At 46.4% G+C, this 22,823-nt stretch overlaps 1 protein-coding gene across 1 annotated transcript in view; it reads left to right on the top strand.

Moving 5' to 3' along the window:
* Positions 1-866: 866 nt before the first annotated feature.
* Positions 867-22,823, top strand: part of SEC14L1 (SEC14 like lipid binding 1) — a 47,673-nt gene continuing 25,716 nt past the window's right edge. The window contains exons 1-2 of the mRNA XM_068978940.1: positions 867-939; positions 3,297-3,389. Of these exons, the coding sequence (XP_068835041.1) occupies positions 3,327-3,389 (63 nt within the window). The 5' untranslated portion in view covers positions 867-939; positions 3,297-3,326. The remainder of the gene's footprint in view (positions 940-3,296; positions 3,390-22,823) is intronic.

Below are 22,823 nucleotides of genomic sequence, written 5' to 3'. Positions count from 1 at the left end.
TGGGTGGACGTGCGTGCGGTCCGTCTCTAGTGATTAGCTCTTCTTAAGAATCCCCAAAGGTCTCAATGTGTATCACACTTGTGCTTCGAAGTTGGAGCTCTCGCTGAAACGCCAGATCCGCTTGGCTTAGTTCCATTGCACAGCCTGGACGTGTTGACAAGATGCTGCTGGGTCCCACCCAGCCCCTCCCCAGCCCTGGCATTTGCCTCATCTGCATTACTCGGCGAGAATGTGGTCAGGGCACTGCAGAAGTCAACAAAAAACGAGGAAGCTCGGAGAGCCTCCTGCGCCGATCAGACCGAGGGCAGGGCCTCCGGGTAGGGGGCCTAGCCAGGGCCGTGGGCGCCAGCAAAGCCGGAAGGCCCCAGCTGTTCTGAAGCCTCTCAGACTTTCCAGTTTCAAGTCAGCGGAACTCCCCCGGGTCTCGGCTCACCACCGGTTTGGTTTTTTTTGGTTTCGGCCACTTCCGAGGGGCTACTTGTGGGCCCCGCCCCTTACCCAAGACACGCCCCCTGACGCAACCCTGGGCGGGGCCAGGCGCCTTTGGCCCTCGGCGCTTCTGGGCGAACGCCGGCTCCGAGCACCGCCCACGCCCGCCCGGCCCGGAGTCGGCGCCTGCGCAGTTCGGCTGGGTCCCCGTTGTCAGTCCTCCCCACCTCCCTAGCAACCGTCCTCGCGCCCGCCTCCGCCCCTAGGCCGCCTTCGCGCACGCGCTCCCCTTCCGGCCTCCCGGCCCCGCCCTCCCCGTCACCCGTAACAACCACTCGAGCCTCGCCGGGCCCCTCCCGCTCCCGCCCCCGCCGACCCCCCCGGCCCACTCCCCGGAACCGGCGGCGGAGCTGCGGCCGGCCGGCAGTGGAACGGCGACGGCGCCACGGAGCCGCCGGCATGAGCGCCCTCGGCCGCCCCGCCTCCCCGGCCCGGCTTTTCTGACGAGAGGTAGGCGCGCGTCTCCGCGGCGGGCTCCGAGCGCACCCCCCGTCCCGGCCCCTGCGGGCGGCCTCCCGGCCTAGCCCACCCTTCCCCGGCCCCTCGGCCCCGCTCGGCTTGCCTCAGCTCCGCCGCACGGATCGGGAGCGGGCCTTCCTTTCGCCCCGTCTCGTGAGGCTCCTACAGTCGCCCCCTCCCCGCCCCCATCACCCCCTATCTTCCCGCCCCGGAGACCCCCCCTTTTCCTGGGGGAAGCGGAGTTTGGGTTCCCAGCCTGCCCCCCATGGTGCATCTCCCCGGGTCTCCCTGGGGCTGAGGGCCCGAGAAACCGCCGCGCCGGGACCCTCCCCACCCCCGCCCTCCGCCAGATGGAGCCGAGGGCCCGGCCGCCCCTCCAGCCTGTTTGGGGTGGACTCGTTGAGTTCGGCCATTGGCTAATTTTAAAGCACCGATTGTCATGCAATAGAGGGCTGCTCCGGTCCACGGTGCCGCTTGGCCGTTGTAACTCCGGATTCCCACGTAGGACGTTGGTTTGGACCAGAGCATCCGAAGCTGGGAACTGGCAGGAGTTCAGAGGCTCGGGAATTACCAGGTTCTTGAGCGTAGTCGCTTCGGGTTCTGCCAGGCAGTGGAATCCCGAATGGGTGTTACGGGAGTCTTAACCGCGCATTCCTCTTTTTTTTTTTTTTCTCTCCCCATCTCTACAACCCCTTTACATATCCAGTAAGTATCCTCTCTTTCTGTGGAAGATACCCTAAAATTAAATTTTCCTCGTTAAAAATTTAAAAGATTATCGAATTCCTGCTGTGTACCAGCATTATCAGGTTGGCAAAACTAAACAGAACTCTATCCCGGCGCACCAGGACCTGCCAGTCCCAGAATCAAGATTAATGACGGCATTCCAGTTGATTGTGGTGGATTCAGGAGTTTTAGCTCTCAGTCTCCTGATTTTAAGATTTCCCCGGTGGCTCAGACGGTAACGCATGTGCCCACAATGAGGGAGACCCGGGTTGGAAACCTGGGTCAGGAACATCCTCCGGAGAAGGAAATGGCAACCCACTCCAGTACTCTTGCCTGGAAAATCCCATGGATGGAGGAGCGTGGTAGGCTACAGTCCATGGGGTCGCAGAGAGTCGGACACGACTGAGCCACTTCACTTCACTCCTGTTTTTAGAGCTGGAAGTCTTACAGTGTTATCTCACTCTGAACCTCACTTCACAGAGGTGGATCTGAGTCCCGGGAAAGTCAAATGACTTGCTTGAGGTCGCCCCGAGTTACTCTTTAGCAGTTTTTCTTTAGCTGCCAGATGTAGCTGTTTGTTGCCAGAACCTGGTCTTTCTGAGAGGTATGTGAATCATACCAGAGGAAGTTCCAGATCTGTTTAAATGTAATTAATATGGGTAGGAATCATGAAATAAAATATACCTTTGTAATTTTTTCCTTTATTAGAGCTAGACTTTGGGCTCCTTGAGGATATTCCGTTTTGTACTTTTGAATATCCTCTCATCGTACTCAGCATAAAATAACTTTCTTAATGATTATCCTCAGCAGGACAGGTAGGCTCTTTGGATTTATTTTTCTTCCTCCCTTTTAAATAGGGAAGTGAAGTCCCATAGAGGGCTCCAAGTAAAAGTGTGTTTTTCAGAAAAATCCAGTTTAGGCTGAAGCCAGCCTTTGAATGTGCCCCTGGAGAAGGATTCTTGACAGGTGAAGTAGGCTTGAACACCTAGTTGATTGTGTCCTGATATTACAGCTATTTGAGGCTGAAAAAGTCAGTGGAGCCTCTAGCCAGAGGGCTTGGAGTGTCTGCCATTTGAAGACTGATCCCTGAAGTTGTAGCCTGTGCAGTTAGAAAATGGAGATTGACAAGTTTCTTTTGAAAATAGCTTCTGAGGAGTATCCCATAAATTAAGACACAGTAGTATCTTTTTTTTTTTTCCACTTGTATTTTTGTGTGTCCTGGGCTTAATATCTTGAAGTGCCACCATTTTTATTTGGCTTCTTATGGAAGTTGAAGAGAAAATGATTCAAGAACTAATTGTACGGGTTATTAGAATAATTGAATCTCGGCATTGCACTTGCTGGAAAGGACCCAGGGCAGCCCCAGGAGAGGCGGTGAGGCTGGTAAGGTAATTGAGTCCTCCAGCCCTCAGACCAGTGCTCCTTCCCTCGCTCCACTTGGACTTTCTTCACCTTTTCTTCCTGTCTTCCTGCCTTCCCTTGCCCTTGTATAATTAAGCATCATCTTTTGACTTTTGTGTGCATAGAACTGTGACCTATTGAGGTTCCTTAGACTGTAGTATGTTGTGTAAATGCAAATTTTTTCCATATCATGGTTATTTATCACAAATATTTGTGTTTTGCAGGTGTGAAAGGATTGCTGTTTTATTGCAATCATGGTGCAAAAATACCAGTCACCAGTGAGGGTGTATAAACACCCCTTTGAACTAATTATGGCTGTAAGTACTTTGCAGTTTACTCTCTTGCATCTTATCTTCTTAGGTGTCCAAATTTGATTATCTGTTGCTCCACTTTTACATACTCTGTTTTTATGCTTATGAACTTTTGCAAGTTTGTGAAGTTGTTTTTAAACTATAAGTCTCTGAAAATCAAAATCTGCATTTTTTAAAAAAAATTTATCTCAGGGTTGTGTGTGAATTTAAGTCAATTCTCCTTTTGAAAATACAGAAGTGGGATTGTGACTAAATAATTCTTCCTCTGGATTTTGCTCCTTTTTTGTTTGTTTAAGTAGAAGAGGGATGTGAAGAGTGTTTTTTTTTCTTCTGCTGCTCATTTAGATTGAGGGTGAATTCACTATATGAAGCTGAGCACTGAAGGATGGAGCTTAATTTACAGGATTCTAAGGACTGTGCTGAAATGAGCTTCCTCCACTAATATTAAATTCTTGAGTCATATTAGAATTCCACAAATGGGGTAATTAAAAGTCTTAATTTTCTTTGTTATTTACCTAAAGAGATTGGCTCGAAATAATAATTTCATTAGAGGCCAAAAAAAAAAAACCCAGACAAACTTTTTCCAGTCTCTTTTAGATTACTGTAAGGCATCCTTCCCCGTGGCTTCAGCTCATGTGCTTTTTCAGCTGGTCAGAACTCTGGCTCTGGCCCCAGTTTGACTTTGTGACATTTCTTGCTGCCTTCTTTCAGTTTCTAAGTGAATAATTCTTTTCGCTAAGCGTTGGACACGACTTAGCAACTGAACAACAACGAGTCCTTTTTCTTCCCTGTCTCTTTTGTGTTACCGTTACGGTGTAATATATGACTGGAGGATACCTTGGTCATGAAATACACCCTGATGAAAGTGCCAGTCTGAACCAAAACCTTTCAGCCCAATGAGAGACCCTCAGCTCCTCCTGGTCCCTTGTAGTTAGCCCCTATTTTGACTCTGACCAGAGATGACTTTCTGTGTCTGTTCTGTGTACAAAAACTCAAGTGTTTTTGCATCTGGCTGGCTGCTCAGCATCATTTGTGAGATTTATCCAGATCAATTTAGTTTTGGAAAACAAAACTCAGGTCCTCTCAAGGGAACAATTTAGATTTAGGGCGTCTGTTTCTTAAATTGAGGTATAATTTACAGACAGTGAGATGATCACATTAGGTTTACAGTTTGAACAGTGTTGACGGGGAGTGACATGGATCTCTGTCAAGATGCAGACCCATTCCCTCCTTTACCTCAGAAAGTTCCCTGGTGCCCCTTTTCTGTCAGGTGTGAGGTTTGTGTGTGTGTGTGGGGGGGGGGGGTGTATTTTTTACTTCTGTATTTTCGTTCAGTCCTAGGACTGTTCAGTGTTTTATGTTAATGGCTTACCAGGAAGGCTTGCTTCCTGTTTGCTGGGTGGGTTGTTTGGTCATAAAGAGCAGAGACCCCACTGTGGCCTAAGAGGAGGGGATATTGTTGTTGGAACACATGCTGTGTGTGATGGGATCATGCAGAAATCCAGGAATGTGAGCCTGCATGGGCTGAACGCCAGGAACCTGGCTTGGGGAGAGGGAGGGTGTTCCCAGCAGCAGTTGTCCCCGGAACTTCACCCTTCACCCCGGGACTCTGCCTTCGCCACTGACTGCTCACATGCTTTTTCAGCTGGTCAGAATTCTGGCCCCAGTTTGACTTTGTGGCATTTCTTGTTGCCTTCTTTCAGTTTCTAAGTGAACAATTCTTTTCGCATTTCATAGTTCAGATTCTAGAGATACTTGATCTGATCCTCCCCGCCGCCCAATCCGGTCCCAGGATGCTGGCTGGCCTGTGGATTCCTTGTGGGGCTTGGTCACCTGTCCCTTTCTGGTTGGCAGGGGCTGGTGGTGCTAGGAGATAAGTGTGGGGCAGTGGAGGACAGTGCGCCTGGGAGATGCCCCAGGGTGGAGGGGACAGGCATGGGACTGTTGCCTGACGTTTTCTATTATGTTAAGGACGATTTTTAAATATTGCTGCAACCCTGGTCGTTTGAGGCAAAGGCTAGTCTCTTAGGCAAACACTTGATAATAAAGAGGTATTTTGCTTGCCTAATGTTCAGCTTCCTTATTTTCCTTTCTTTACTGTTTTCAAAATGCTATAGTTTGCCTTGTCATATTTATGCAGGGATTTACAAAAGAATTTGAAATTGAACTTCTCAGCCACCCCTCAATCTTTTAAAATGAACTGGTTTTTCACTCGCTTCTGTTTTAAGCAGTAGTAAAATTTTTTGACTTGGAAGAAATTATTTTTTAATCTGAAAATGAAATATATTACCCTTTTCCCTCCAGATGTAGGTAGAAACTAGAATGTAAAGTCTAGTGATTTTTGTGGTGTCCCTTGTGCTTTTCTCACTGTAATTGTACGATATAATAAAATCCTCAGTGTTTTCCTTGCTTTATTTTTCTCTTATTGAGGAAAAACAGAAGTACAAAAGAGTTACTCTAAAATATTCTTTTCAGTTTATTCAGAGTGAGCGAAGAGGCGTTCAGTTAATGCAAGAACAGAACTATAATTTGAACAGAACTATTTTTGAGACCCTCCAAAAGTGACTGTGCTTCGGTAGCCACAGCAAGTGGCAGTGACAGACGTGTTCGTCAGGTAGCCAGTTTGTGGCATTCACAGGGATCCAAGTCCTGACTTATAGGGTCCTGTGACGACCGTGGAAGGAAGCGCCATGCCGTCCACTTAAAGCCTCTATCTGTCTTAACCAAGAGTTCTGTTGTAATTTAGAACTGCCAGAATATGAGGTGGGAAGTGCCTATGTCAGTAGTCGGTACACAGTAGGTATCAAGTAAGTTAATTATTTTGATTGATTTAATGACAATCTACCAATTGTTTGGGGGTCAGTATACTTGATAGAATTAAGAAATCATCTAAGAGTTAATGGTAAACAAGCAAAACTGAAGTGAAGGTGTTTCAGCAGGCATTTGTGGCATCTGAGGGGCATTCTGTTGTTTGATGTGAGCCGAGAAACAACGGTTGGTGCTTGGGTGAGTTGAGAAGTGCCCCGGCTGAGCCCCCTTTGAGGGTGAGGAGTCTGAAGCTCAAAGAAGAGAGAGCTTCCGCAGGGAGTTGGGGTAACGTTTGCCGTTCTTTTTTTTAGAATGTGTGTCCTGGAATGTTTGTGGAGGGTTTTGTCCTTGAAGAGTGACCTTTCCAGGCTCAACCAGAAATGTTTTCTGGGGCTACTCTGCCCAACCTGTGGGAGGAGAGCTTAATCTGTGAAGGACATTCCGGTCGCTTGTGCCCTCTGGTATATCTGTGGTCTCCCCTGGCCTAGTGAGGTTACCTCCGAGAACGGACTTGGGCGGCAGGTGTGGTGCTGAGATGCTTGGATTTGAGTGTTTCATTTGGAAAGTTCTGAGATAAAACACTAATTTCAGAGCGTAAACATTTTCAGGTCCGGCTTCCTTCCTCCTGGCCTTCATGGCCTTTCACACATGATGCAGAGGAGAGTGAGTCCATGGAGCAGAGGTCAGTGTGGGGTGTAAAGGGGGGGTCAGGGTGCAGTTGAGGCGGAGGGAGCCATGCCTCTGTGGTCACGGTGGCGAGGAGGCAAGGACAGGTCTCTGATGCTTTTCTCGGCTGGGACAGCTGCCCCTGGACTGCTGGAACACGTGATGGCAGAGGCCCCGCTGCTAATCTTGTGCAGCCCCGTTTTATTTATTAATTTCTTGGGCTGCCCTGGGTCTTCCTTGCAGCACACAGGATCATTAGTTGCGGCATATGAACTCTTAGTTGCAGCATGTGGGATCCCGTGCCTTGACCAGGGATCGAACCCCGGGCCTCCCCCGTTGGGAGCGCGGAATCTCAGCAGCTGGACCACCAGGGAAGTCCCAAGCCCTGTTTCTCTATGGGCTTCCCGTCACCCGACAGCTCTGCTCACGTCCACTCCCCGAGTTCCCTGTTCTCTCCATCCTGTCCTGGACTCCCAGACCCTGTTGGCCGTCTGGATCCCTAGCCGACACACCTTCTAGATGGTGCCCTCGAGTCACAGCTGTCTGCCTCCCTCTCCTGAGCGCTGCCTCCTCACTCCCACGCTCATCCCTTTGGGCCTGGCTCATCCCTTTGGGCCTGTGTCCTCCTGCCGGACACGGTTCCGCCTGTCAGCCCTCTGGGGAAGTGATCGCTCTTATCAGTCACATCTGTTGTAAACCGGTTTGCATTTTCTCCAAGGCCCTTCGTATCCTGCCTTCCCTGTTCAAGCTTATTTCATAATTGCGCCGACTTCCCAGCGTGAATGTTTCCATCTATTCTGTGCTGTCCCTGTTTGCCACTGTGTCTTTTCCGGCCCCCCACCCGCTTCCTTTCAGCACTTCCTTCCTTGCCTTAGATGTTCACCCCATCTAATCTTGATCTTAGCTGGCCCACCCCTCGGCCTGATGGCAGCTAAGAAGCCCTTCGTGTTTCTCGCCCTTTCCTCTGACTCCTTCATGGTGCAGACAGTGGTAGGTGGTTAGTTTCTTTTATTCTCTAAGGTGCCCGAGTATTGCTCTCTAACTATTGTATGTGTTCCTCAAGGCGAGAGACTTTGTTTTTCCCTTGTTCCCTCCAGTGTTGGTCCCAGGCTCACGTAGGCACTCAGATAAGTTTGATCGGCTGCTGTCCATTTGTTCCCTTGAGCTCTCCGTGTGAGGACTTGGGAGGTAGGTCTGATGGTTGAAGCTCAGATCTGTGGTCTGTCTTCAGACAAGGGCTCTGTGTTTTCTCCATAGAAGAGAAGTAGCGTGCTGTGAGCCTTCAATTAACCAATGCCTCCTGGAAGAGCAAAGCCCTTTTGTGATGAAGTTGGCTTTTTTTTTTAACACCTTCATAAATTATGCAGAACCCATTTGACAGATTTTGTAGTAGTTTAAGTGGTATGCTTTTACAGGTTGAGTAACCAAGAAACCCTCTTTTGCAGCGTGCACTTGCTGACCGAGTGGCTCCCACAGCAGCATTTGCCTCTGTTCCTCTCATTCTCTTGCTTTCCTTTGGTTTGTTTTATTGTCTGGCTTTTTTCCTTCCTTTCCTCTTTCCTCAGATATCTCATGTCTTCCTACCAAGACTAGAGGATGAAAGATTTGCTATGATTCTGGGTGCAGCGTTGGGCCCTGTCTCAGACTTGCTCTGTAACCTAGTGACTAGGCTGGTCACTCGTGTAGACTGTTTGGAGGTCTGTAGAACTAAGCAGACCATAGACGTGCCAGTGGGAGAGGCAGGGCCTGAAAACATCCATGGCCTCTCCCCTCCCTTTCTGAAAGCCAGCCCCTGTCCCACGCCCAAATGCAAGGTGAAATGAATCAGCAGTCATTTGTTGACATGTGAACTATGAATGTGTGTCTCTTTAAAATAGACCTTTGTATTTATATGTAAACCTTTCTTCATCCATTCAGTTTATGCATCAGGACAGTTGGGGAGACATGTGGGGGATGCTGGGGTGTGCTTGTGCATCGCAGCGCTGTCTAAGGGGGGCTGTACACCAAATGCAGTCTAGTCTGCCCTTTCTAGGGTGAGGGCGAGGTGCGCAGAAATCTGAAAGGTAGAGCCCACCCCCCACCCCCGTGCAGCCGTTTCCGGGCTGTTCCTCTGTCCTGCTAGAGCCCATCTGGCTTTGTCTTCTTGCTCCGAGGCCGGTGGCTGCCCCCTGAAGCCCACATGCCCATCCGCCCCTCCTCCTCGCCCGAAGATCCCAGGAGCCCCTGACCCTCTTCCTGATTTTGTTTCCTTCCGCTGACCTGAGTCCCATGCATATTTGGTTTGTACCTTTATTTTAGTTATGAAATACTTTCATCCCATCTTTTGTTTTTCTTTTCGAAGCATGTTCTCTGCCTCTCATCCTAGATTTTATCCCTGAGCCTTTTTATGCTTTCCAAGTTTCTGATAATTGTGTGTTATTAAAATACATCTTTTTCATTAATGGAGATATACTTATATCTTCAGTCAGCCTAGTATGCAGTAGAATTTATATTTACTCAAAGGAATAAGCAGTCTGCATTTGGGGGTCACCAGCTTTAAAAAGTTTTGTTCAGTGGAGAGAAACAATCCAGTTTTTCTGTTGCTACATTAAGGATCCTGGTCAGTTTATTAATAGTGAGGGAGATTGTACTCTTTTCATTTATCAAGTTTTTGAATGCCATAGTGTAAATTCTGTTCCATTTAGTCAAACCTGGAATGTGGTCAAATTTACTTAGCTTTGACGATGAGCAATCATATTGTGCTTCCATCACACACTATTTCGTACAGAATCAGGCTTTTTCTCTTCTCCTAAACCCACTCTCCCAACACATGATGCCTCCTGAATTACTTTTAATGTGCTGGAGTGAAGACAGCCGTGGTTCAGAAGGGGATATTTCAAGAAATAAAGCAGGATCTGATTCAGCTCCTTGCCTTCTTGATTCACCTGTTTTTGTCAAGGAAAAAAAAAAGGCTAACCCTGGTATTATAGAAACTTCAAGTGTGCAGAAGTAGAAAGGAAGGTTTGATAGATGCCCGCTTGCCCATGGCGTAGCTCCGAAAGCATCAACGTTTTGCCAATTTGTTTCATTTATTCTTTCCGCTTTCCTCCTGCTGCTGTATATAAAAAGCAGATTTGAGGCATCTTGTTAACTCATCCTGAAACATACCTTGCACTGTAAAGACTTTTTTTTTTTAAATGTATGGGCTTAGCTGCGTCAGGTCTCTCATTGTGGCACTTGGGCTTCTCTCGAGTTCTGGTGCACTTGTGGGGTCTTAGTTCCCCATTCGGGGATCGAACCCACGTCCCCTACGCTGGACCACCGGGGAAGTGCCAGGACCTTTTTCTTTTTAAAAGTAACCACAGTGTCATTATCACACCTGAGAGGAGGACTAATAATTCCTTGACATCATCCAGCGCCAAATCCTTGTTCAGACTTTCTCTGCTAACGCAATGTCTTTTTTTTTTTTAACCTTCTTTGGATTCTCCTTCAGATAAACCTTAGCGTTCAGTTCTTATATTTCTTCAGCCTCCCCTGTTCCCTCACATCCTCCTCTCGCTTTGTCTCCTCTCGTGTCATCGCTTTGTTACAGAAACTGGGTCATCTGTCCTTTTCAATTACCTTAACATTTTGCTGATTTAATTGTTCATTACGGCCAGTTGGCACCGGGAGGAGTCACAGACCTCAAGTCAGTCAGTTCAGCTACTTTTTAGCAGCTTTGTCTAAACATTTGCTGATATTGCTGATAGATATTGAAGCCAGCGATTATCCTTTGTAATTTTGAGTTGCAAACAGGATGCAAAGCATTTTTTCTCAAATTAAACTGGGTCTTTCCAAACCCACTTCGTTGATCCTACTGTTCATAGAGAGCAGTTGAAGGGAGTTCATTTATTGGCAGATCCGACTAAGAGGCTCCCTATGTAGTGTCCGTGGTAAGAGCCTGGGGACCACCGAGGTGCAAGGAGGGGTCCCGGACACCCGGGCCTGTCCTTTGTTCATCCTTCTTGCTTTACAGCCCTGGATGGGGATGTCAGTCTGGTTTGGGAAGTGCTCAGAGATTCACTGAAGAGAGAATTTTTGATGGGCAGGTGTGATCATTGATCTTTCTTGATTTTTAGTCTGTATGAGTGAAAACAGTTTCATATGCTTCTAGGGGGATAATTTTACATGTTGCAGCAGAAGGCATGTATTGCAGTAACAATTCCCTTGAAAGGTACAGTTGATCTTGAGAGTACTGGCCTTGTTTTATATGTTGTTGTTGTAGATTTATGTAACTATCACCCTGTGAGATAATTGCTGTATATATCGTGATGTGTGCTGAATCCTTTTTCCATTGAAATCTGCCATGTTCATTTCATAGCTCTCTCCTACACGGCTTGCATTAGAATATTCCCAGTGCACTGTTCACATGCGTAGTGCGAGTCTGAGTGAGAAGCGTCCGGTGCCCGAGCGTCTCGTGTGTTTGGCTGGGTGACTGGCAGTGGTTCTCTTCCTCCTGGCTCTCTGCCCCTCCCTCTGGTCACCCTTGCTTTGTTTCTTACTCGACTCGCCTCCTTGCTGCCTTGGGTACAGATGGGCTCTTCCTCTAATGATAACTTGTTTTGCTATTTCAAGACCCCCTAGTTATTCAACTAGCTCTGTGTTTTCTGGATGTCACAGTTTTAACTTGTGGTTGATGCTGTATTATGAATATCCAGCTCTTTTACCTGACATCCCTTCCTGGCCAGCCTCATCTAAACCCATGGCTTCAACTGTCAGTTTATAAACCAAAGCTCTCAGGGCTCACCCTCAGCCTACACACAGGCGCTTCCAGGCATCTAGCCAGCTCTGTGCTTGGAGAGCCCCACCTGGCCATTCCAAGGCAGACTTAGTAGGTCTGAACAGTAGCCACCCTTCCTCGTGCCCACACAAAGAGCACACCCAGCGGAACACACGCAAGCACGTTAAAAACAATGACATTCCTCTGAGAAGCTCTGCCTTTCCTCTGAACTGCGGCTTCTGAGGAATGCCACCGCAATGTGCCGACCCTCAGACCCGGAGCCCAGGCACCCCTGAAAGCCCCCACCCCTCCAGCCCCAGTGATGGCCAGACCCTTGCCTGTCCAGGGTGTCTGTTGGCTTGGGTCTGAGTCGTCCCCTCTGACGGTGTGGGCTCAGCCTCCATCACAGCTTCCTTCACGTCCTCTGGACCCTGAATCCCAACCCTGTCTGCCCCACTCGCTTTTTCTCAGGGTTGCTGACACTGAGTCTCCCAGTTGGACGTCTGACCGCATTGCTTGCTAGTTTAAAATTCTCAAGTGGCTGCACCCCACCTTCAAGATGAATTCAGATCCTTAGCTCCGTCCTGGCTTCTAAGCCTCCTCATAGCCTTGTCTCCACAGGCAAGGCCCCCACGTGCTCCCTGGTCGCGTCTCTGGGGTCACTGGCCGTTCACCAAGCGTGCGTCTGTTGCTGGCTTCGTGCTGGAGGGCCTTTCTCCCTCCTTCCCTCACCGATCAGATCAGTTCTCGGAGGAGTTCCCACCCTGTGCTGTGTTGTCCTCCTGTCACCTGGCTGGTCCCTGCAGCTTGTCACCTCTCCTTTCACACGAGCATCTTCAGTGGGGGAACCAGAATGTTTTGCTTTTTCTCCTGAGCCTGCAGAGAAGCCTCAGAAATTGATTTGTCTGAAGAATAAGCCAGTCCTGAGATGCACACTCTCGCTTCTGCCATTACTTCTGCTTCCGGGAGTGAAAATTTTAACAGAAGGTCGCGTTGGAACATACTCTTTTGGTTGAACTTACTACTCATACTGTGTTTTGAAGGAATCTGATGCAGTTTGGTTTTTGAGTAAAATCGAGTTTATATTCAGTGAACAGAAGCTTATAATTACTATAGTTGTCTGAAAAATGTGTCCTGGTTTTATGTATTACTTAGTGTTTGAGTGGCTTTTTTGCCATAGTGATGAATTTGTTCAGCCACTAAGTCATGTCTGACTCTTTGCGACCAAAAAACTTCCTTTCCGTGGTTCTCCTATAGAACATAAAATTCATTTAAAAATTCTTGACTCTGATAGAATGGTATTCTAATTTTCTTTTTTCTATCTCTATAGGTTTAAACCTGGAGGTTGGTTATTACATGACCCTTTCTCTTAATTGAATAAGTTACTCTGTAACATTAGGTAATTCTAATCATAAAATGTGTTTCTTTTCCTAGTTTAGTGCCTATATCTGTCTTAAAAACCAAGTTCAGAACTAAAAGTTGCAAGGTATATATTTTAAGAAGTAATTTAAGAGATAGTTGTATTGCAGTATTTATGCTATTAATATTTAGAAAGCTCTTCCCCAAACACATCCTATCTTTATTTCATTTAACACAGAGTTGGTCTGGGATGTAAATTGTGACGGTTCGAAATTCTCATTCTTGGCTGCGTCAGGATTTCTGGGGCAGGCCCAGCAGTCGGGTTTCACAAGCCCCGGTTCTGATGCTTGCACAGGTTGGAGGACCACTGGTTCGGATGTCCTTAATTTGATTTGTACCGAATGGAGTAGGAAGAAAGAAAATTGGTTTCAGTTATAGCTTTTCCTTACTTGAAAGTCTTGGAAAGGATAGATTTTTTTAACAGGTTGTGTAATAGAGACTCGTTTGTTACACTTTCTTCAGAAGGATTTGGAGTGCACTAAAAGGCTGTTTGCTGTATGTGCTTCTCCAAACTGTTCTTGGCGAGTTTATTTAGTGATTCCAGAACTACGTTAACAAGCATGTGCCTGTCTTAACTGAATTATGTATGTGGCTTTATTTGCTAAATTTCAGGTGGAGTATAAAAAAAGATTTATAATCTTTTTATCATGTGGTAAAATATACATCAGGTTTACCATTTTAACTATTTCCAAGTGTACAATTTGGCTTCCCTGATAGCTCAGTTGGTAAAGAATCTGCCTGCAATGCAGGAGACCCCAGTTCGATTCCTGGGTCAGGAAGGTCCCCTGGAGAAGGGATAGGCTACCTACTCCAGTATTCTCGGGCTTCCCTTTGCGGCTCAGCTGGTAAAGCATCCGCCTGTAGCACAGGAGACCTAGGTTCGATCCCTGGGTTGGGAAGATCCCCTGGAGAAGGGAAAGGCAACCCACTCTAGTATTCTGGCCTGGAGAATTCCATGGACTATATAGTCCATGGGGTTGCAAAGAGTCGGACACGACTGAGTGACTTTCACTTTCAAGGACGTTCACAGGTTGTATGCCCATCACCACCATTCATCTGCAGAACATTCTCGTCTTCCCAAATGGAGACTCTGCCCCCATTAGACACTGACTCCCCATCCCCACCCCTGTCTACTTTCTGTCTGGGTACCTCTTATATGAGAAAGTACACAATATTTATCCTTCTGTGACTTGCTTATTTCACTTAGCGTATTGTCCTCACAGCTCCTTCATGTTGTAACATGTCAAATTTTTTTTCCTTTTTAAAGTTGAGTAATCTTACGTGTGTGTGTGTGTACACACATACACACCACGGTTTGTGTATCCATTCTTTCTTTGGTGGACGGTTGAGCTGTTTCCACTGTTCGGCTGTTGTGTTTACTGTTTAAAGTCTAGCTGACTTATTATATCAGCCAAAATACTTGCACATCTCTATAGATTTTTTTTTTTTGTCTTTGAATTTAATCACTGTATTTTATTCCACCTGTTCAAGATACAGCTCTAGTTTGCATCTCACGGTTGCCTTTGCGGTTAGTTCATAACAAAGAGAGCAGGTGTAGAATGATGAGCTGGGGGGATGCACTGTGGGGGGGCTCCCACCATAAAGGAAGGGATGTGGTAGAGAAAAGAGAAACGAGCACTTCACGGTCCGTGAGGCCCAGCCTGTCCGTGAGGCCCAACTTGTGTAATAGGCGTTTAATAAACGGTGCTTGATAGACACTTTCCTGATGGAGTAGACCGACTCCTGCTATCAGCCTACTGACGAAGGCACTTTTATTCTGGTTCATGAGGCCGGATAATATTTCCATAGCTCATTACATTCTTTTATGTGGGCAAACACATGGCATCTATAAAAGCTGACAGCTGCAAGTCCCTGGAACACCAAATGCTCTTCTGAAGTCCACGGACTCATTTTTTACACTCTGGAAAAGTGAAACAGCGCTCTGCCAAAGCCAGCTTCATTTGAAGAAGAATATGCAGAACTGCTATTTTTATTGTCACATACAATCAGTTTGCTATTAGAAAGTTTTATGGATTAGAAATAGTTTTGGAAGGTCCTGGCATGTTTTGGATTCTGTTGGATCATGAATCAGTCACTTGACTTGTAAATTGAAAAAACTAAGAGAAGAGAAACCCTTCGTAACACTCTAGACATTCTTGTTTGCCTAGGGCTCAAGTAATTGTGGCCTGTGAAACATTTGTCCTTCAAGATTTATTGACAGTGACAGATGTCTTAAGTATAAAGATCTGCTGAAAGATGTGTGTACCTCTGTGTTTTCTGACTAGTATCCTTTAATTTTCTAACTGCAATTGGTTAATGTTGTGCTTTTCGTTTTGATATACCGTTATCTTCTGCATCTGTTCATCTGTTGATGGACGTTTAGGTTGCTTCCATGTCTTGGTTATTGTAAATAGTGCTGCCGTGAACATTAGCAGTGCACGAATCTTTTCAGATTATAGTTTTCTCCAGATACATGCCCAGGAATGGGCTTGCTGGATCATACAGCGACTCTGGTTTCTTAAGGAACCTCCATCCTGTTTTTCATCGTGGCTGCACCGGCTTACATTCCTACCGACAGTGTGGGGAAGTTTCCTTTTCTCCACAGCCTCTCCAGCATTTGTTATTTGTAGACTTTTTAATGAAGGCCAGTTCTGACTGGTGTGAGGTGATATCATTGTGGTTCTGATGTGCATTTCTCTAATAATTAGCAATGTTGAACATCTTTTTCTGTGCCTGTCGCCCATCTATATGTCTTTGAAGAAAATTAGGTCTCTTGAGGTCTTGTGCCCATTTTTTGACTGTGGTTGTTTGCCTAACAATACTGGTTTAATGGTTGAAAGCAAATACAAAAAGAATAGAGGTGGAATTAATATGTAAATGATGTGTTTGAGCCAAGTGTACGCTAAGTTCCTCTGCAGACAGGGGGCTGTACAAATAAAGACTTAAATAGAAGTGGTAGGAGTGGTGAATCACCAAAGGCGTCCCTTGGTGAGGGCCTGCCAGCGTCCCTTGGTGAGGGCCTGCCAGCGTCCCTTGGTGAGGGCCTGCCAGGTTTGAAGGCAGCCGTGCCCTGCTGCTCAGTCCCATGTTGAAGGAGGACTTCGTCTTCAACAAATTGTCATCCTTCTCGTTAAATGTATATTGTGTTAGTTTGAGTTTTATAATGGTATGAGTTTTTGCCTAGTTTGTACATATTTAAGTAACATTATAATGAAAAATAACTGGTCAAAAGGTCTATCTTTTAAAAGGGATTACTCAAGCCATTTCTCTTTGAGTTAGAGGTTTGGCTATACTTTCATGAATTCCAGATCCATCAGCTTCTTAAACTGGGTTTTGTTTGGTACGCAACCAAGGTTGAAACCAACCAGAGGTTGGAGAGAGGGATAAACATCCAGTTGAGTGGCTTGTTGGCTCAGCCGTTCTCAGGGGTAGTGGGCAGCCCTTCCACACGGTGGGCCATGAGTGATAGCTCTTTGACAGTTGTTTTAACTGAGTATTGACTGGTGAGGCTAAGAGTGGAAACTTGGGATGGCAGTGTCTTCAACTTCCGCGTCTGACTTAGAGCTGTGGGAACTGACACTCTGCTTCATCACCCTGCGGGAGAACGGTGGGGGCGGGGAAATGTCCTTCTGTGAAGTTTGTGATTCTCGTGGTCATGTTTCTTTTTCATGATGGAAATTTTCGATTGTGAAGTTCTCAAATCAACTGTATTATGTTTTGAACTTAAAGTTTAAAACTTTTAAGTCTGTTTCATTAGAGATTGTTAGTTGTATAACCAGAGGCAAAGTAGGGCTGGAGCCATAGAGGGACGGGAAGCAATTTCCAAACAAGTTCTGCCTTCAGGGGTCTTCTTTTCTCCTGGAGGGGAGTGGTAGGACAGGCCTCTGTGCAGGGCCGTGGGCACCCCGTGGGCAGCTGAACCCAGTGTACAGCCCATTGGGGAGATCTGGTTGCTAGGCCCCCTGTGGGTCCCAGAGCTGAACCACCGTGTAAGAAACACTTAAAGAACATCTAAAAGCTCCAGGATTAAGGATGAGCTTGTATGGGGTTCAGTGTGCTTCTGTCTCACTCATGGCTCACACTTACGTGGGTAGGCTCTTCTCCGCACTCTGCCCGCTTTGTTGAGATGTAATTGACATAAACATTGTGTGTGTTTGTGTGTGTGTTAAGTCACTTCAGTCGTGTCTGACTCTGCGATCCTATGGATTGTAGCCCGCCAGGCTCCTCTGTCCGTGGGATTTCCCAAGCATGAATCCTGCAGTGGGTTGCCATTTCCTTCTCCAGGAGATCTTTCCGACCCAGGGATTGAACCTGTGGCTCTTACGTCTTTTGCATTGAAAGGTGGGTTCTTACTAGCGCCACCTGGGAAACTCTTAGTGTTTGTTTAAGGTGTAATACTTTATGTACATTGTGAAATGATTACCATAAAGGTTGACATCCATCACCTCACAGTTACACATTTTTTTCCCTTGTGATGATAACTTTTAAGATCTCTTAGCAACTTTCAGGTGTATACAATACAACACTGTATAGTGTTAAGTATAGTCACCATGCCGGATATTACATCCCCAGGACTTACAACTGGGACTTAACTTTAGAGGTAGGTGCTTCTCTTATTCCACTTTACACATGAGGAAACTGAGATTTAAACTGCTTGCCAAGTGACCTGGCAAGCAGTTTGCCCTGACTGCCTCGCCCACTGTCCGTGGTGCAGGGGCCACGGTTCTGCGTGGCCACACACACGCCCAGACCACCTGCCGCTTGGGTCACCTCCACGCAAACCCGGATCTCGCTTGTCAGCAGGACAGCCGCGGACCCTGGGCTTCTCTGACTTTGGACAAAGCCACTTTGCCTCCTTTGCTTTGAGGCTCCTCCCAGTCCTCCTCCCCCCTCCGCCTCCTCCCTCCTGCCTGATCTGTACTGACCCGGTTCCCAGCCAGGCAGTAAGCTTCCCCCTCGGGCTCCGTCTTCAGTGAATTGCAGCCAGTCTTCCTCTTTTCTGTAACAGAAGGCTGGCGCTTGTAGGTGGTACCACTGAGATTCAAATGAGGGCCTGCTGACACATGAGCCCAGGCTCTGCCTTCTGGCTCCCTGGTTAGTGTCTTGTCCTGAAGTGACAGTGCTGGAGGCAAGGAGGGAAGGGACGCCGCGGGCTGGCTCCGTCCAGTACCAGACAGTTGGGTGGCGGGCGGTGGGGAGGGAGTGGCTCGGAAGTTGCTAGGAGCTGTGAGTTTAAAACAGTTTGAGGCCATGTGTGCTGGTGCACTTGGTTAGACAGTTATACAAGGTTGCCCGGCGGCGAGGGCTTTGTCCTTGAAACAGTAGGTGACTCTCCAGGGCTGTGGGAATAGTCTAATGTTTACATTCATTCAGGCCGAGATGGGAGCTGAGCCATTGGTTTCCTGACGGGAGTTCTTTCCCATCCAAGTGTGTTGTGTTTCTTCATTCTGTGGAACATGTTACTAGCATTAGCGTTAAGCCTGATTCAGGGCTCCCTGTAACCAAAACATTTCAGGGAACGTCTTGTTTGCTCAGCAGTCCCTCTCCCCCCACTTATTTTATAAAAGTTCTCTTTCACCTTTGATCGTGTTAATCTTCAGGGCCATATCTGCTTCTAGCAACTGAGTTTAGTGTAGAATTAATGAGTTATATAACTAAATCAATATATTTCTTGTATTTTCTTCATACTACAGAGGGAGTATTTTACTCTCAGTCCCTAAGTTGAAGTGGTATCATTTCTATCTTTATTTCTGTTGACTTTTTCTTTTTCCTTATAGAAGCAGACCTCTGTGATATTACTCACACCTGGTTCCTTTTTTCTTTTTTTTTTAGTGGGCTAATTATAAACTTAAAATGGTTTCCAGCCAAGTCTCATGGAAGATAAAATTGTCATTTTAGCCTGGTGAGCAAGGATTTTGAGAGTAAATTTTTTTTTTTAAGCCATTCACATTAGATTCTCTTCCTCTTTCTGTGCCAAGTTAATCAGTTCCTGGACTGTGGGTGGCAGTGTCTTTGCTTATTGATCAGACACCCTTTTCCTCTCTCTTTGAGTATTGTACGAACTCTTTGTCAGGGCTGCCAACACTCTTCCGTTTTCTTTTTCTTAATCTTCTACAATTCTGCACATCAAAAATGAAGAAACTAAGATGAAATGGAAGATGAAGAAGATGAGTTACTCAACGATGCCGAGTAAGTTTCCCAAGGAAGGCCCTCTCTGGGACTGGAGCTGGGTCTCCTCTCCCAGGGCCCATCCCCTGAGACGTGACGCTGCTCTGGGTTCAGATTCTGGGGCTTGACTTCTCTCAACCTCTGATTCCTCGTTTTAAAGTGGGGAGAAGCTCATTTCGCAGCAAGAGTCGGCCTGGCGCGTGCGTTATCCTTTGTGAACCCGCTTGCCGTGGCTGTGAAGGCGCCCCTGGGCGAGCGGCGTGGGGGCTGCTCCTGCCTTGTTGCCCCTTCGTGAGAGCTCTCGGTGGAGACGGCCGTGGTCTTTCCCGCCTGCATCCCAGGTGCCTGCTCTGCAGTGCCTGTCATGGGAGAGAATGTTGTGTAAAGGATGTTATGAATTTCTCTAGGTTCTTCTTAGAAGAACTTTTTAATTTTCCAATAGCTCAGGTAGTTCATAGGCTATTCCCTTTGGCCAAGGTGTTACTCGACTCCTTTTTTTCTTCATATTTAATAGATTATAATTTTTAGAGCAGTTTTAGGTCTATATTACAGAAAATTGAGCAGGTAGTATGGAATTTCTGTACACCCCTCTACAGCTTCCCCTATATTAACATCTTGTGTGGTGTGTTTCTTTCATCCGTGAGCCAGTGTTTATATGTTGTTACTAACTAAAATCTACCATCTCCATTAGGATTCACTGTGTGTTTTACAGGCCTTTGGGTTTTGACAAATGTCTAACGTCCCATGTCCACCAGGACAGTGTCCTTGGAGCGGTTTCTCTGCCCTAAAACTCCTCTGTGCCCATCCTTCGTCCCTACCTTCTGTCCCCAACACTCGGCAGCCCTTGGTCTTCGTATTCTCTCGGTAGTGTTGCCTTTTCCAGTCATCAGAGAGTTGGGATCATACAGTCTGCAGCCTTGTCACATAAGCTTCTTTCAAAGCTGTAATCATTTAAGTTTCTCCCACCTCTTTTTGTGGCTCGATAGTTCATTTCTCTTTATTGCTGAATAAGACTCCATTGTGTGGATATACCACGCACAGACTGTTTATCCATTCACCTTTCGTAGGACATCTTGGTGGCTTCCTGTTTTTGGCAATTATGAATAATGTCTTGGTGCTGCTTTCCTTTTGACTTAACCTTGAGTTTTCCTGCTGTGCTGATGACGGCAAATCAAGCTTCTTTATCAGGAAATACTGGTCACTATTAGAAATGCTTCCCAGAGTTGGCCTGCCAATTAAAACTATATGGATTTATGTTTTTATTGTTTTTTCCCCACTTTATTCAGATGTAAATGACAAATAATAAACTATATCTTTTAAAGATATATAATTGGATGAGTTTTGACATGTGTATACCTGTGAGACCATCACCATAGTTAAGTTAGCATTGTGAGTCAGCCAAGAAGATCAGAGCAACTTCTTGAACTTGAAATGTGTCTAGTGAGACTGAAGGACTGAATTTCAATGTTGTTTCATATTTAATTAAGTGTAAATAGCCATGTGTGGTTGGCGGCTGCAGATTATGGAAGAGGTGGCTCTAGAGCGCATCTGCTCATTGAGTAGAACGGTGGGGGTTACCCTCCTTATTCACATTCATGCTCTCCTCTCCTCCCCACTTCTCTCTTGGGTTAAGTGTACGTAGTCAGATTTGTGTGTGTAAGTTAGAAGTGCATTTGTTGAGACTCCCTTGTGTAACAAAGAGCAGTTAAGTACAAGTGATAGTCCATTGGCCTTAACCCTTTCTGTTTAATTTCAAAATTTTATCTTTCACTGTTTTGACTGGTTGGCATGGGAAAATAATTAAATGGAACCCGTTACAGTTAATCACTTAGATCAGGAGTGGGCACACAACAGCCTGCTGTCTGTTTTTGTTCAGTTCAGTTGCTCAGTCATGTCTGACTCTTGGTGACCCCACGGACTGTAGCACGCCAGGCTTCCCTGTCCATCACCAACTCCCGGAGATTACTCAGACTCATGTCCATGGCATCGATGATGCCATCTAGCCGTCTCAGCCTCTGTCGTCCCTTTCTCCTCCTTCCTTCAGTCTTTCCCAGCATCAGTTTTCCCGGCGTCTGTTTTTGTACACCAGCTAAAATAGGTCTTTATGTTTTTTAGTGGTTGGGAGAAATTCTCGACTGTTTCACGGCATGTGAAAAGTATATGAAATTCAGATTTCAGTCTCTATAAATACAACCTTATTGGAACCGAGCTCTATTCAGTTTGTTCACATATTGTCTATGGCTGCTTCTGTCCTCAAAAGGCAGAGTTGAATATTTGTCACAGACACTGTCTGGCCCAGAAAGCTGAAAATATTTACTGTTTGGCCCTTCACTTACGTGAAAAGTTTGCTCACCCCTCTTAGATTTTTGAAGGCCTTTATGCAGAAGTTGGAAATTTAACTTGAACACTGGACCATTTGTATTTGATAGAAGGTTTGTGATAGTAGAGGATAATCAGTTGGATTGAAGCTCATTTGTTTTCATTTTAAAAATACAGTCACTGCTTTACCTGGCTGCCTTGGTCTTAGCTGTGGCACCTGGGCGCTCACTGTGGCGCACAGGCTCGGCAGTCGTGGCGCGTGGTCTTAGTTGCTCTGCCGCATATGGGATCTTGGTTCCCTGATCAGGGGTCGAACCCTTGTCCCTTTGCTTTGCAAGGTGATTTCTTAACCACTGGATCACCAAAAAAGTCCCTGTTTGTATTTTGAATAATGTATTTATAGGCAGAGGAATTTGTGAACGAATGAATAAATTTTAGAGCCCTTGGAGCCACAGTACCCAAAGTGTGTTCTGAGGCACCCCAGAGCACCTGTGGGGTATAGGACAGTTTCCATTTTTGAGGAACCACCGTGATACTCCACATTTCATAAACACTGCAAACTCTTGGTTCAGGGTAGCTCACGGCTTCGGGATCACACTGCGCTTCCTTCGATGGTGCTGAATTTTGTGTGGCTGGGGGTGCGGTGGTTGCCGTGCACGCCGACTACGTGCAGCAGGAGCTCAGAACAGCGGCAGCGTGAGTCTGAGAGGAGCGCGCACACGTCCTCAAATCTCTCTCGCTATTTAGGGCTGAAGCAGAAACGTTTTCTCCTTCAACTTAAGAAGTGTACTATTTTTCAAGTGGTTACTAAGTTATTAAGACCCAAATGCTTTTTAAGTTGTTTGGACCCCATAATCTAATAAGTGGTATTTCCTTTAGCCTTGGGCACCGTGAAAAAGTTGTTGAGATTCCAAGGGTGCCGTGAACCCAAATTTGGGAACCTCTGGCATTCTGCACCAAGTGACCATGCTTTAAGGACAGATGACTCCAGATAGCCGATCAGAAATGTCATGCATGGTTGTCTTCAAGATAATAAGCCCACTGGAAGTATGGAGCCCCCAGGCTGTTGTCTGAAATGTCAGTCTTGAGATCTTTCAGAAACACGAAGCATGGACAAGTATGGGCCATAGTTTCTAATCTAAATTAACATGCGCAAGATGCAGCTAGTCAAGCATACTGATTATCCTTTGAGTTTTATTTGAAAATCCAGTAGCTCTGTCAGTCTGTTAAAGCGTGTTAATAAAAGTTCTTCTCCTTTAACAAAAACATTTCATGTTTAGAACTCTTGGAGCAAAGGGGTAGACGTGAGTAAAAGGAACTTG

This window comes from Capricornis sumatraensis, chromosome 8 (assembly GCF_032405125.1).
Source record: "Capricornis sumatraensis isolate serow.1 chromosome 8, serow.2, whole genome shotgun sequence".
Taxonomy (NCBI): Eukaryota; Metazoa; Chordata; class Mammalia; order Artiodactyla; family Bovidae; genus Capricornis; species Capricornis sumatraensis.
Note: the sequence above shows the minus strand (reverse complement) of the source record. Positions and strands in the feature narration are given on the sequence as shown.